This window comes from Chrysemys picta, chromosome 12 (assembly GCF_011386835.1).
Source record: "Chrysemys picta bellii isolate R12L10 chromosome 12, ASM1138683v2, whole genome shotgun sequence".
Classification (NCBI taxonomy): Eukaryota; Metazoa; Chordata; order Testudines; family Emydidae; genus Chrysemys; species Chrysemys picta.
The window spans coordinates 28165243-28180152 of NC_088802.1; the positions used below are offsets into that span (position 1 = coordinate 28165243).

General features: G+C 47.7%; 1 protein-coding gene across 9 annotated transcripts in view; it reads right to left on the minus strand.

The window, feature by feature from the left end:
- LOC103306986 (zinc finger protein 239-like) overlaps positions 1 to 14910 on the minus strand; it is a 37383-nt gene that overhangs the window by 17190 nt on the left and 5283 nt on the right. For 3 of the 9 annotated variants that reach the window (XM_065562546.1, XM_065562543.1, XM_065562548.1), the window contains exon 1: positions 4644 to 7004. The exons of 3 other annotated variants lie outside the window; for them this stretch is intronic. Coding sequence is in view for 3 of the 6 variants with exons in the window: in XM_065562535.1 (XP_065418607.1) it covers positions 7011 to 8158 (1148 nt within the window). In the remaining 3 variants the exon portion in view is untranslated. Of the gene's footprint in view, positions 1 to 4463; positions 8159 to 14910 lie in introns of those variants that run through there. 3 more of the 9 variants (XM_065562540.1, XM_065562539.1, XM_065562535.1) reach the window with 3 other exon arrangements.

A 14910-nucleotide genomic window follows, 5' to 3' on the forward strand; every position in this document is an offset into this window, starting at 1 on the left:
ATATTACTTAATTTCCATAAGTAAATAATTATCATCTCTGTGGCACAACTTAAATAAAGTATCAGAGGGGTAGCTGTGTTAGTCTGAATCTGTAAAAAGCAACAGAGGGTCCTGTGGCACCTTTGAGACTAACAGTTAGTCTCAAAGGTGCCACAGGACCTTCTGTTGCAACTTAAATAAAGACTTCAGTAATTTTTTACCTAAATGACTTGCATAGTAAGAAAAAATCCTGAACAAATAGTTTACAAGAATATAAATTGTGAAGAAATAAGTTCCTGGGGAATAGCAATATTATGCAAAACCCTCATGTAAAGAAGGGTTTTACAATTTAAAAACCTGTAAAAAGACATGTCAGAGATTTCTAAGTTTGCTTTTTAGAATTTTGCCTAAATGAATTGACCAGAATATTAAAAAAATCAACAAAATAAAAACTGCTCTACTTGTAAATTGTAACAAAAGTTGTAAAATTTAGGATACAGTGTAAAACCCACAATTGATGATTTTTATAAATAAAAAAATAAAAATTTTAAAAGACAAAAGCCAGAGCTTTGTGACTGCAGGAAGCTTAGGCCTTGGCTACACTTACCCGGTAGTTCGGCGGCGAGCGATCGAACTTCTGGGTTCGACTTATCGCGTCTTGTCTGGAGGCGATAAGTCGAACCCGGAAGTGCTCGCCGTCGACTGCGGTACTCCAGCTCGGCGAGAGGAGTACCGCGGAGTCAACGGGGGAGCCTGCCTGCCGAGTGTGGACCAAGGTAAGTTCGAACTAAGGTACTTCGAACTTCAGCTACGTTATTCACGTAGCTGAAGTTGCGTACCTTAGTTCGAATTAGGGGGTAGTGTAGACCTGGCCTTAGAGATAAAGCATCTGAAGAAACAGCCCCAACTCTCACCACTCTCTCCCTTCCCCCTCCTATCCTGTCTTTTTTCCCCCTCAGTTGGAAACAGTCATGTTCTTTTGCTAACATACAAATTTTAATCATATCAAGTAAACTTTTTTTAAACCTTTTAAAAGTTTAAGATGTAAAGCAGGCCATAGGGGATAAGAGAGCTGTTCTGGATTTTAGGGGAATGTTCATTACTGACTGAAATCTTCTTTAATGAAATAGTTTTGTAGGCAGACATTCTTTTTTAGTTGTCATATTTTGCCTCTAACCCCTGCCCCTCCCTCCTGCATCCCCAACCCCTGACCCTTCTGCGCCCCAACCCCTGCACTATGCCAACTTCGTCCCTAACCCCTGCACTCTCCTCCTGCGCCTATATGGGGCAACTGACCTGCATGCATGGAGCAGCTGGAACTGCTGCTTGTTCCCCCCCTTGAACACTGCTCCTCTGCACCCCCCATAGGAGGCATCTATGACACGGCCTGGGCAGTCCCGAAATTGTTTCTCTCTCAGGAAGTGCATAATGATTCTGTGCACAACTCATACAATTGCATGCGTGATGCTGGTAAACCAAGTGCCAACTCTGGCTAAGGCCATAGATGTTAGCTAAGAATGGACACACTCATAGCTGGAAACCAGACCAGTTCACCTGTATGTTAATTTTGTTCAAAATAGGTATTAGTCTTGTAAGAATGTATTTCATGTTTAGATGCTATGAACTGCTTGTAAGTTGCTGCCTGCATTAATCTCACTTGTAATGTCGCTATTCCAGGCTATCAGGAAATATGTAAATTTTTCTTTAATATAACTTTGAAAATGTTTGCTCTGAACCTGTACATAACTCTCATTTCTTTTTCCTAGTTAATAAACCTTTAGATAGTTTATTACAGGACCGGCTACAGGCGTTGTCCTTGGTGTAAGTGGTTCTCAAACTTTTTTTTCCCATGGACCACGTGAAAATTGCTGAGGGTCTTGGCGGACCACTTAATGATCTTTCCAAATGTTGTTTGTACCGTTAGCTAACTATTGTAAAGTGCTTTGGATAAAAGCGCTATATTAAAAAAAACTTAATAATGTTTTTTGTTCTACAAATAAAAGCACACAACTCATATTTTAATATCAATAGTCTTACCTTTCTAATATGATGGATATGCCCTCTCTCCCCCGCTGCAGCAGCCCCCGAGCTGGGGCTGGGAAGGAGGGGGGGTCTCTCCCCTGCCACAGCAGCCGCAGAGCTGAGGCTGGGAAGGAGGGCCATCTCTCACCCGCAGCTGCAGCCCTGGAGCTGGGGAAAGTCGCCTCTTTCTCTGGCCGCCACAGCCCTGCATGTAACAAGTTCCCCTCACCCCCTCTTCTCACCCCACTGCCTCCTCCCACCTACCCCCTATTCCCCCCAAGGCCACCACCTCACCTTACATGTGCATCTTCTCCAGGGTCCAGGCACCTAATTAGTGGAGCCATGCCTGCGCGGCTCCACTAATTAGGTGGGTGGCCCTTCATTCTCTAGTTTGCAGCCACCCAGGGAATGGAGGGAACTATCTGCAGACCACCTGAATGGAGCTCACGGACTGAGAACCTCTGATCTAGGATACCAATTGACCTGGGGTAAGTGACTGGGGTCTGGGAGCAACCTAAGTGCCGTGTGATTTTTGGTGTAAGTGTCCATTTATCACTAAGTCCAGTTTGTCTGGTTGGCAAAATAGGCTGGCGAGTCTAAGGGGACTATCCGTGACTCCATGGCAAGACTGATACAGTGATCCAGGAGTTCACATTTGTTACTGGCTTGGTGAAATCTAATTACAGAACAAACCATCAGTGGGTGTCTGCCCTGTTTTTGACAGTCTGCCCCGAGGCAGGCAGTCACAGCCGTGAGCCATGCCAGACAGCCTGACATAGCGATTAAAGAGTGATTAATGGGGAGGCAGGTTAATTCCCTTTAAGTTCATTGACCGATCTCTCTTCTCACAATGACCCTGTGACTCTCTTCCCCAGTGCATGTGACTCTGGATTCAGACACGGCTCATCCTGTCTGTGAATCAGAGACACGTGAGGCTCTGAGACACATGGTAGGACCGGCCCAACAATCCAGATCGAGTTGGTCTTGGTGGCTATGACCTGGGCGCTGGGGGGTTCTTCAGCAGGTGGCATTACTGGAAGGTGAGGGTGGGAGATAAGAGTGAGAGGGGACTGGGGGCTTGTAGGGAACCTGTGAGCAGGAAGGGGGTGAGGGGGTCTATCACCTGAGCATGAGTACTGGCTCCTCTGGCTGAAGGGAGATTTTTGCCACCCCCTGGCTCCTTCCCATCAACCCATCTTGGGGGTGGGATTTTCCTGGACTGTGGCATGGGCAAGATCTCATTGTGCAGTGTGACTGGTCAGTCCCATCTCTTCACTTTTACTGCCACCTTCTCTGGGTCGCCCTGTCCTTCCTTCATCGCTTGTGGTGAGTGGGAGGGGTTGGGATGGGGAATGCGGGTCCCTTGGCAATCTGCCTGGTTAGAGAGCAGGGCTGAGAGGCTCTGGCAGTGGGAGTCAGGGTCTTTCGTTTAGATGTGTGAGGGCAGTTCAGATGATCTCAGCTGACATCAGACACACAGGGAAGGGGGCAAGCTCTGTAATACTGAGGATCCACACTCCCATTTCTCTGAACAGGGAATGAAATGCAGTGATAAGGATGCACGGCTCAACACTGAGAAATGATGGATGGCCCCAGGAACCACTATATACCTTATATGTAGGGTCCTACCAAATTCACGGCCATGAAAAAACACGTCACCAACCGTGAAATCTGGTCTCCCCCATGAAATCTGGTCTTTTGTATACTTTTACTCTATACTATACTATAGGGTAAAAGTATACAAAAATTCACAGCGTTTCTCAAACTGGGGGTCCCGATCCAAAAGAGGGTTGCAAGGTTACTGTAGGGAGGAGTCACATTATTGCCACCCTTACTTCTGTGCTGCTGCTGGCATTGGCACTGTCTTCAGAGCTGGGCCCCAGCTCTCAGGGTGCCCAGCTCTGAAGGCAGTGCAGAAGGAAGGATGGCAATACTGTGAACCCCCTACAATAGCTTTGCGACCCCCTTTTGTGTCGGGACCCCCAGTTTGAGAAATGTTGAGTGTTAAGGGCTTTACATGTTTATATTTTGCCATTTTAAAATACATATTCATGTTTTATTACACCCCCATGAAATTTAAGATTTAAATATCTGAAACTGTGAAATTCAAGATTTTAAAAATTTATGAAAATGGACAGTGAATTTGGTAGGGCCCTACTCGTGCATATTCATTCCTGTACTGGCCTCTTGGCACTGAACACTACACTGGAGATGTGAGTGCACCATACAACACTACTGACTGACAGAACAATCATCTGCAGTCACATTATCTGGGCTAATGGAACCCTTCTGCCAGCCAGTGACAACAGCAACAAGGGCCGGATTCAATATCTCGGGTCCCTCTTAAACAATACAAAACAGAACCAGCTACAGCCTCCACCCAGGAATCTGGGAAAACTGAACACCACCTCTGGGTGCTTCTAAGAGGTAGTACTGCCCCACTTGCAAGCACTGAGTCAGTGTAGAACGAAAGAGAACTTTTATTAGAAGGGAAAAGGAACCAAGTGTTAAATGGGGAAAACACCACAACCACATTCCAAGCATGTGACCGCAGTGTGTTGGGCAGTGTCTTTTACCTCAATTTCCCACATTGCAGGGGGAAAGTCCAATGAATGAATGTCCCTTTAACACATCTCACTCACCTCTCCCACTGCTGCACCTCCTCACAGTTGCTGTCCTCAGTCAGCGAAGACCCAGAATTTCGAGGTACATTCATAAAGGTTCACCTCCTCGCCCACAGAAAGGGAGGGAGCATTGAGCTATGTCTCTGCAGTTGCTATGCTCCTCTGCAACTGGCTGCTTGCTACTGCCTCTGGTCACTTCCTGCTGCTGTTGGAGGTTCACTACCACTTCTGTGACACCATGTTCTGAGGTTCCACCGCTTAAGTCAGGTGATTTCAGTGGGTCAGAGGGAACCTCACTGACAGTACAACTTCTGCATTGTCCTTCATTTCACCACTATCCCTGCACCAGGTCCAAGACAACCCCTAGACTGGCTATCAGGGATTCAGCTGTGGTAATGGCTGAGCAGAAATGATAACTCTCAATTGAGTCTAATCAGCTATTTTTAAATCCTGGAGGAGGAGGAGGAAGGATCAAATCGTGCCAGAACTCTTTAAACAGAGTCCACATCACATACAAACCTCTCCCCTTCATAGGGATTTGACATCTCTAGCCCCTGCTTAGCAAGTGAGGTTCAGTTTAGGGTGACCCTTTCAATCAGGGCAGGCTAAGCACAGTTCTGCTGCCCGTTACTTGTCCAATCAGGATAACATTTCATTGCCCCTGCTTTCAAATACTAGAGTGATTTGTAACTCAAAACCATCCAGAACTGATCACTTTGGCAAAGCAGCTCCATCTGCTGCGCACCTAGGCAGAGTAGGCATCAGTGTAAACACAGTCTGCTCCTGAAGTCTTTTCCCCGCAGCTCAGTTCTAGATGTCAGGGGAGAGTTCATTCAGACCCCATTTACATACAGCCTCTGGGTTGTGTTAAACCATCTCTGTGCCTTGAGAGGATGTTTACACTAAGCTGCCCAGAATGATCCCTCGGCCTTTTTCCTTTGTGGTTACAGTTTGTTTCGAGGTGTCTGCCTAACACAAAGTGTTCTTTCCAACATGCTTCACTTCGTTCCTCTCTATGCTGAACTTCACCTGCCTCTGTGCTGCCCAATCACCCAGTAGACTCAAATCCTTGTGATCAGTGAGAATTGTTTAATAGCACTGAAACCCCATCACTTCCTTGCTTCAAAGTGAAATGAGCCGAGATCAGGCATTTTGTGTAACACAGGATAAGTTGTTTGGGATTCATTTTCTCTGCATCTCATTGCTAAAGATGAACAATTAGCTCATACTGAAGAGATGAGCAATTAGCTCATAATGATGAATTTCTTCCAGGAATTGAGCATATTTGCCTGCAATGTAGATCTGCAAATAGATCATGATTCCCTCAGACGTACTGGTTGTTGGATGAGTATCTTTTCGAATTGCTTCACTCTCTGGTTTAATTGCAAATACTCGATAGCTGAACTATCAAGTGTGTTCGTTAGTTGTACTGGGCCATGTAAGTCACATGGTATTGTTTGTTCTTGGCTGGATGATTTTGGATTTAAAATCTGGTTTAACGGATTACTCACATGGGCAACTTGGAAATTCATTTCCACAAACACCTGAGCTAGTAAAGCACAATTGCTTGAGAGCAAATGATCACAAAGGGGCATGAACAGGGCCAAAGAAAACCCAGACACAAATTCAAATAATCTTTGTGGGAAATTGGTTGGCATTATTCTGAGCTCTGATCATTATGGACCAGAACCTCAGCTCTAAGGCACCCTGCTTCCTTCCCCCACTGATCCCCACCCACTGTCCATGTCCTCCACAGGCCCCAGCTAGTCTGCTGGATCTGCTGACACCAGCACTACAACTGCTCTTCAAGAAAACATGTGAGTTTAAGGAATGAAACTTTTATGAACATGTGACAGGCACTGACCAGACCCAGCAGGAAACCAACAACCCAAGAACCCTGCTGGAGGGGAGAGGGTTTGTATGACCCCAGCCCTAAAGCACTGGAGTAGGTGCAGTGGGGATGGAAAGGGGGAGACTTCACTCTAGGGAGCTGGCACCAGTAGTAGGTTTCTTCTCTCTCCCTTGCACCAGATCAGCAGGAGGCAGAGAGACTCAACAGCCCTGAGGAGAGCCAAACCACAAAGCCAAGGGGTCATTGGCCGCTGCCGCTTGCTATGCCATGAAAGGGCAGGCAAAAGGCTGGTGCCATGGGTGGGAATCAGCAGGCAGAGCTGCTGTTCCCATGGATGACCATGCTGGGGGTGGGGGATGGGCAGAGCTGCTGTTCCTGTGGCGTCAGTGCCGGGGGTCTCACAGGGATTTCCCGGGCTAGGGGATGGGCAGAGTTGCTGTTCCCGTGGCTGTGCTGGGCTCTCACAGGGATTTCCGAGGCTGGGGGTGGGGATGGGCAGAGCTGCTGTTCCCGTGGTGGCCATGCCAGGGGTCTCACAGGGATTTCCCGTGCTGGAGTCTCCAGTGGGTGATAACGTTTGAGCTCTGAGTGAAGCTTTTCCCACAGTCGGGGCAGACGTAGGGTCTCTCTCCCGTGTGGATTCTCTTGTGCTTGGTCAAGGCAGAGCTGGTGGTGAAGCTTTTCCCGCAGTCAGGGCAGATGTAGGGCCTCTCTCCTGTGTGCACTCTCTGGTGAGTGGTGAGGTGAGCGAACTGGCTGTATCCCCTGCCACACTCATCGCACCGATAGGGCTTCTCAGCCAGGTGGGTTCTCTGGTGCCTGGCCAGGTACGTGCTGGTGGAGAAGCTTTTCCCGCAGTCAGGGCAGTTAAAGCACTTCTCTGTCTGGTGCGTCCTCTGATGCTTGATGAGGAGGGAGCTGTCAGTGAAGCCTTTCCCGCAGTCGGGGCAGACATAGGGCCTCTCTCCTGTGTGTGCCCTCTGGTGGATCGTGAGCGATGAGCAGTCCCGGAAGCTTTCCCCACAGGCCTCGCACCGATAGGGTCTCTCACCCGTGTGCAGCCGCTGGTGCCTCGTGAGGTTGGAGCTGCTGCTGAATCGCCGCCCACACTCAGTGCAGGGGTAGGGCCTCTCGCCTGTGTGCGTTCGCTGGTGTTTAATCAGGTCTGAGTTCACATTGAAGCTCTTCCCACAGTCCCGGCACCGGTAGGGCCGCTCTCCCGTGTGCAGACGCTGGTGCGTGATGAGATGCGAGCTCTGGCTGAAGCAGCGCCCGCACTCTGGGCACTGGTAGGGTCTTTCCCCCAGGTGTAGTCTCTGATGGGTGATCAGATTTGACCTCAGGCTGAAGCTTTTCCCACAGTCCTCACACGTGTTGGGTTTCTCCCCGAGGCAGAGTCCCCTGTGGATTGTAGAGTCATTGTGTCTCCCCAAACGTTCCCCAGTGTGACCGGGATTCTCCTGTCTCTCTTCTGGGTGTCTTCCCTGCTCCTTCTCTGACCTGCCCTGACTCCCGCAGGCTTCACCCAGCTCGGGGGAAACATCCCCATCAGATCTCCCTGGTCCCGCCTCATGCGGTTCCACTTGCTCAGGACCTTCCTGCTCAGGGTTCTCCTCCTCGCTCTCACTCACCGTCCCATCACCTGCTGGGACAGAGACAGAATCCAGACAGGAGTCATTCCCTGTGCCGGGGGAACAAACCAAAGTAACTACCGGGACTACTGTAAGATCAGTACACCAGAAGCTGAATTCCCCTCCCACCCGTTCCTGAGAGGAGGGGGCAAATTGAACCTACACATCCCATCCAAACACTCCGGGGAAACGCAGCTGTTGCCAGGTGTGAATCAGGGGGCGGGAAGCCGTGAGTGACATCTGCCATGAGGTTATGACACTGGCTGGGGACAATCCTGACCACCCAGGAGCTCATGAGCCCTTCAAGGGAACCTGATTTTTCTTCACTTCCTGTTTTCCCCCAAGCTGGTTTAACTGATTCCTCACCTGTGCAGGCCTCCTTTGCCCTGGAGATCAGACACCATAACTGTTCTCCTCATTCCAGATGGGAGACCACATTGCTTTTCCAAGACCAGGGTGAATTACCTCTTTGTAGGATATTTATCACAGAGAATGTTCCCAGATTTTAACCTCAGCCCATTTCAAAGCAGTGAAATACCTCTGCCAGCTCTCCAGGGTCTCAAAGTCCAGCCACTCTGCTAATGGGGAACTGGACTCCCACATCTCTGCTCAGAAGACACAGCCAGACACACATCATCAAAGGGGCCCCTCAAATACACAGATAGCACGTCTGGATCTCAGAAAGACGAGATCTAACCTGGGACGGAGCTGCATGGATCTGCTTCTCACTGCCAGAGCTGAGCCCAGTGAGAGTGTGAGGAGGGAATCTTGGGGCCCATGAGCACAAGTGCGGGGCTCAGCACAGTGATAATGGGAGGGTTTTGTCAGAGGATGCAGCAGGGCAGGGGAGTGAGATTTCAAGAAACTACATTTTGGGGAATGAATGAACCTAGTGAGTCAGGTTCAGCAGCCACAATAGAAACCGTAACTGGTAACAATAATGAGAGGAAGCACTAAAATCCCCAGGTTCTGTGCATGCTGGAGAAAATTACTCTCTAAATAGTATTAATTATGCATATAGGGCCCTACTGTGCTAGGCACACACACACCTACACACAGCTAGGCACTGTGTACACACAAACACACAGCGAGGCACCGAGTACACACATACACACCCACACAGCTAAGCACCGTGTGCACATACACACATGCACGCAGCCAGGCACTGCATACACCCACACACAGAACTAGGCACTATGTGCACACGCACACACACAAAGCTAGGCACCATGTACACACACACACAGAGCTAGGCACTGTATACACACACACAGGTGGGCACCATGTACACACACACACACGCAGTTAGGCACCGTGTACAAACACACTCATATACACACACCCAGTCCCTTGCCCTGAAGCGCTTACCATGGCAGAGGTCAGTTTTAAGGAGGAATCTGAAGGGGGACAATGGAGTGGCTTTGTGTAGTTTACAGTGAGCTCCTCTCATGCTCAGAGGACAGTGGGAGTGGGTGAGGGCAGGAAACTTGAGGGCAGTGCAGACTGATGGGCAACATGGCTAGTACAGCTGGCAGAGCAGAGGCGGGATTCTGCCTCTCGGTAACACATCGGAGATGGTGGGTAGGGCAGGGCGAGGCTGTGAAAGGCCTTAAAAGTGACACAAGTCGTTTATATTTGATGCACTGAAGGGAGGTCCCAGGAGGATGTGGGAGGTTCGGGGGGGAGTTACCATAGTGACAGTACAAGCCAGGAAGATGATCTTTGTAGCAGTTTTCTGAATGGATGTAACGGACCCAGGATGGCGTTGGTCATGGCCAGAAGGGAGCAGGCTGCAGGCCAGGAACCTCAAGGACATGGCAGCTGAATTGAGGAAGTGCAAGTGTTCCCAAACCAACTCAGCAGGGCTGGTGCTGGCACCCTGGGTCATTTCAATACAACCAGCCTAATTACAAACCAATTAAGTCTCTAATGCAGACAAGGCCACAGGCTCTGGAAGGGGAGGGGATGTGGGCAATAGAGTTATTATTATTCATAGTCAGGTCGTGCTCAGAGACCCCAAGCAGAATCGGGGCCCTGTTGTGCTCAGTACTCCACAAACACAGACAGAGACACTATCCCTGCCCTGAGGAGCAGCTCAGAGTCCAGTTTAAAGCCTGTCTGCTCTGGGGAATTTCAGACTTGCTTACAGCAGGGATGATCAACACAGCTCTGAAACCAGCTGCTGCTGAGTCCTCTGCACCAGCAATGCCAGTGGGGTGGCTGATCCAGGCACAGCACCATGACACAAGAGATGTTTCAGCTGCTGTGTTCTATGTAAGAAATACACCACTAAGGCTTCTGCACTGCCACCACTAGCTGAAGTGGGGAGAGATCGAAATTAAACTTGTTTAAAATAATAAAAAACAGAGTGGTGACAGTGAATCGTAGTGTTAGAGTATACTTAGATGTGGGCAGTTGTTTATAATTACAGAGGTTTAATAATTAATAAAGATAGTTTTAGGCAGGGTCGCCCAGAGGATTCAGGGGGCTTGGGGCGGAAGGACCCCCCACCGCCGAATTGCCGCCGAAGACCCAGAGCGGAAGAAGCTCCAGGGGCCCGGACCCCGCGAGAGTTTTTCGGGGCCCCCGGAGCGAGTGAAGGACCCAGCTCCAGGGGCCCCGAAAAACTCTCATGGGGGCCCCTGTGGGCCCCGGGGCAAACTGCCCCACTTGCCCCCCCCCCCCGGCAGCCCTGGTTTTAGGTGGTTATGGCTAGCAATAACAAGATAGTGGTCACAAGCAGTCACAGTCAGAGAAATCCAAAATGGAGGTCTGGGAGAGATTTGGCCAATAGCAAGCAGGCAGGCTGAGCAGAAATAAAGGTCACTCCAAAACCTGAAGGGAGTGGTCAGTCAGACAAGAGGCAAGTCTTCAAGCAGGTCAGTCAAAAAAGGCACAAGTTTTCAATTTGGTCCGGCTTTGATTGACAGATAGGTTAGCACCCATGATTGGGCCTTTCCTTTTTATAAACCAATCAGAGAAGGCTAGAATCTGTATTTAAGGCAGAAAACTGGCAGATTTCACTCGGTATGAGGCAAGTAGAAGGTACTAGTGTGTGAGTGAACAGAAGGAAAATCAAGAAGAAGAAGAAAAGAGTTAAAATCACTTAAGAAGAGATAAGCAGTAGCAACACCGATAACAGAACAGAAGGAGCTGTCAGAGAGAAAAGAAGACAGCAGAGAAAGTAAGCAGGATAATCCTCCTATAAAGAATAATTAAACTGTGTGAATGTGTATGCGTAGGGTAATAAAGCTGGATGTTTGTTATGATTTAAATGTGTAAGGATTTGCTATCGGTAGTCTATATGTTTCTGGCCATCACATGTGGAACATAACCACTTGAAGCTATTTTCAGTTGTATGGTATTGCAATTTTCAATACTTTGAAGTGTATCTGTGCTAATAGAGTTTATGCCTTGTTAAGAAAATTTATGGATTCTTTATTCTTTTAACAAATTTGTATTAAGGAATATTGTGCTAAATAAAGAATATTTTTGTCTTCAAAGAATACTGCCTGAGTGTCAATCCTTTGAGAGGAAGCCTGTATCAGTTTCTTTCCAAGGGTCAACAGAGCTAATCTGTTCTGGGGAGTCCTCCAAAGTTTGGAGAGAAACCCCCTGGTAAAACCCTGGCAATGGTCTAGGGTGGGCCATCCCCTTTTACCTACTGTGACGTTATTGATATAATCTGGGACCATATAGATCATTGTTGCAACCAAGGTCCTGTAGTGGCACACAAATCTTGTATAAAGGGGGTCAAATGGGGTGTCTAAGACAAGGTTATGGTTTACTGGTTATGATTATGCTGTCTATATGTGTGTATCACTTTTGTAGTTGAAGTTATGAATATTGGCTCTATACTGTCTGTATTTCAAACTTATGCTATGCTGCTGGGTGACATCCCAGACAAACTGGTGTTAGCTCGGCCTAGCCTGCTTGATGGCCCATTAAGGACCATCAGCTATACAATGGACCCATTGAGAGAAGGCAGATACGCCTTGTAACTCAGCAAAGTATGCAGGGACTGGCCCATGTGACTCCAGACTCCATGTTGCTGTAATTTTCCACAGTAAGAACAAAGAGGTGTTCTTACACCTGGAAAAGACTATATAAGGCTGATGCCTCATCTCCATCTGGTCTTCAATCCTGCTTCATACCTCTGGAGGAACTTTGCTACAAGCTGAAGCTTTGAACAAAGGACTGAGGACCCATCCCAGCGGGGGATGTATTCCAGAGACTTGATTTGAACCTGCAGTTTATTCCATCGCTGCTGCAAGCCTGAACCAAGAACTTTGCCATTACTGTATGTAATTGATTCCATTTAACCAATTCTAACTCTCATCTCTATCTTTTTCCTTTTATGAATAAACCTTTAGATTTTAGATTCTAAAGGATTGGCAACAGCGTGATTTGTGGGTAAGATCTGATTTGTATATTGACCTGGGTCTGGGGCTTGGTCCTTTGGGATCAGGAGAACCTTTTTCTTTTACTGGGGTATTGGTTTTCATAACCATTTGTCCCCATAACGAGTGGTACTGGTGGTAATACTGGGAAACTGGAGTGTCTAAGGAGATTGCTTGTGAGACTTGCGGTTAGCCAGTGGGGTGAGACTGAAGTCCTCTTAGTCTGGCTGGTTTGGTTTGCCTTAGAGGTGGAAAAAACCCCAGCCTTGGGCTGTAACTGCCCTATTTGAGCAATTTGTCCTGAGTTGGCACTCTCAGTTGGGTTCCGCCAGAACCGCATTGTCACAGTGGCGTAGTCGGCAGGATCCACAGAACCAGGTCAATTAAGCTTTGGATCAGAACCCCACGTTATCCAAATTTGAATTTTGGGATTGAGAGTTTGGTTGGTTAAAGAGCAGTTGCAATGGGTGAGCAAAGAGCATATGAGGGCCTTGACAAAAAAGCCCTGAAAGATTTGTGTTCAGAAAAGGGGATAAGCTTTAGAAAGAAAGCTACAAATCAAGAACTGAGAGAGCTGTTAATGGCCAGTGATCAGAAGGCAGAAGCAATTGAAAAGCAAAAGGCAGCAAGTAAACTTCAACTTGAGCATGAACAAAGACTGGCAGAAATTCGATTGCAGGAACTAGAAGCTGAGGCAAAAGTGCAAAGATTTCAGCTCCAAGTCAGAAAAGCAAGGGAAGAAAAGCAGAAATTGTATCCTCTTGAAAGTCCGGTTTATAACAATGTTGGTATGTTGTATAACTCTGAGCAGTTGTCTGGGTGTAACCAAATGTACCCCAATTCTGCCACCTTTTATGTAAGTGCTTTTACTGTGTGTTCAGTAAAGGGTGACTCCATAACTGGTGCCAATGCTCTGTATGGGAGTGGTAATGAAAGATTCACGGAGAATGTAAAAGTCAATGGTAAAAGCTGTGTAGGGCAAATTTTATGGCTTCTAACATCACTCTTGTTAAAGCAGATCTTGTCAAAGAGGAAGATTATTTACCAAATCAGAGTGTGAATGTTGTAGTCCTCTATGAGTTTACTGTCCGTGTGCCTTTAGCCAGAATCCACCTTGAATGGAATGGTGCTAAGCATGAGGTTATAGCTGGTGTAAGGAAGTTATTGCCTAAGGATCTTTTGATTGGGGAAAATGTTAAAGCTTTGTTCAGTCCAGGTGGTCAGTCACAGGACAGGAATGATCTTAAACCTGTGTCTATTGTGGGCAATGATTTTCCTGGGGAGGGTTGCTCCAAAGGTTTGTCTGAGAAGAGCTATTTGTCGGTAAATGAAGTTTCTGAATGTCGGTCTAGTGTCTCAGAAGTGAATCTGGAGTTGAATCAAGAGCAGCAAAATCTTATTGGGCAGGAAAATGTTTCTCTGGAGCAGACTAAAGAGGATGGTCAGGTGGAAACCCTAACTGAGGAAGGAAAGGGTGGATTTTTGATGGGTGATGCTTTGGTGGCTAGTACAGCTTGTAAAAGTGAATCTGAAAAGGGTAACTGTGATTTGCTGGCAGTGGCTCAGTGTAGTAAAAAGAGCAGTTTATCTGCTGGGAGTGGCAAGGTGCCTGGTAAGGAAGCTGCCCCACTCTCCCAGTCTTTGTCTGTAATCAGCCCTGTGTGCTGGGACAAAGGAGAGGAAGGCAGGAAAAGTTTGGAGGAGCCAAGGCAGCCTTGTGAGCTGATGGCTTTGTCTAGTCAGCAGTTTGGGAAGGCAGGGAGAGGGGAAGATGAATGTCCCTATCCCTTACCTGTTTCCTGTGTGGAGAATAGTGACAGTGAAGGAAATGTGCCTGTGTCTGTCAGGGGTATTGACTTGCCTATGGAGGAAGCTACCCCAGTCTCCAAGCAGTTGTCTGTGAACAGCCCTGTGTGCTGGGACAAGGGAAATGAAATCCCGAGCTGTGTGTCTGGTAAAAAAGGTGTCTCCAGCTCTTCTTTGTCTGTGGAGCAGACAGAAGGTGCCTTTCAGCCTGTGATGGTTGAGAATAGTGCAGTTGTCTCAAAGTTGGTTCTGAATTCAACTAAAGCCTAGGAAGGGAATGGTCCTAAGTCTGTGTCTGCTGGGGAGAATGGCACTGTAACTAAGTTGCATACAGTTAGTGTCTTAGCAAAATCCCAGAGACCAGACAATTCTGGTGCTTGTATTTTGCCTATTGCTAGTGTGTGGTTGGTAAAGGGTGTAGCAACACGGTCTAATCAGGGTAATACCCTAGCCGGGGCACACGGAGAGCATGCAGGTGATTTGGTTGTGTTACCTACTGATGGTGTGGAAACTTGTAGCAAGAAGGAAAGGATTCCTGAACTTGTGTGTGGCAACGGAAAGGGAAATGTTTCTAACCTTTCATCTAGGAAGTCTAT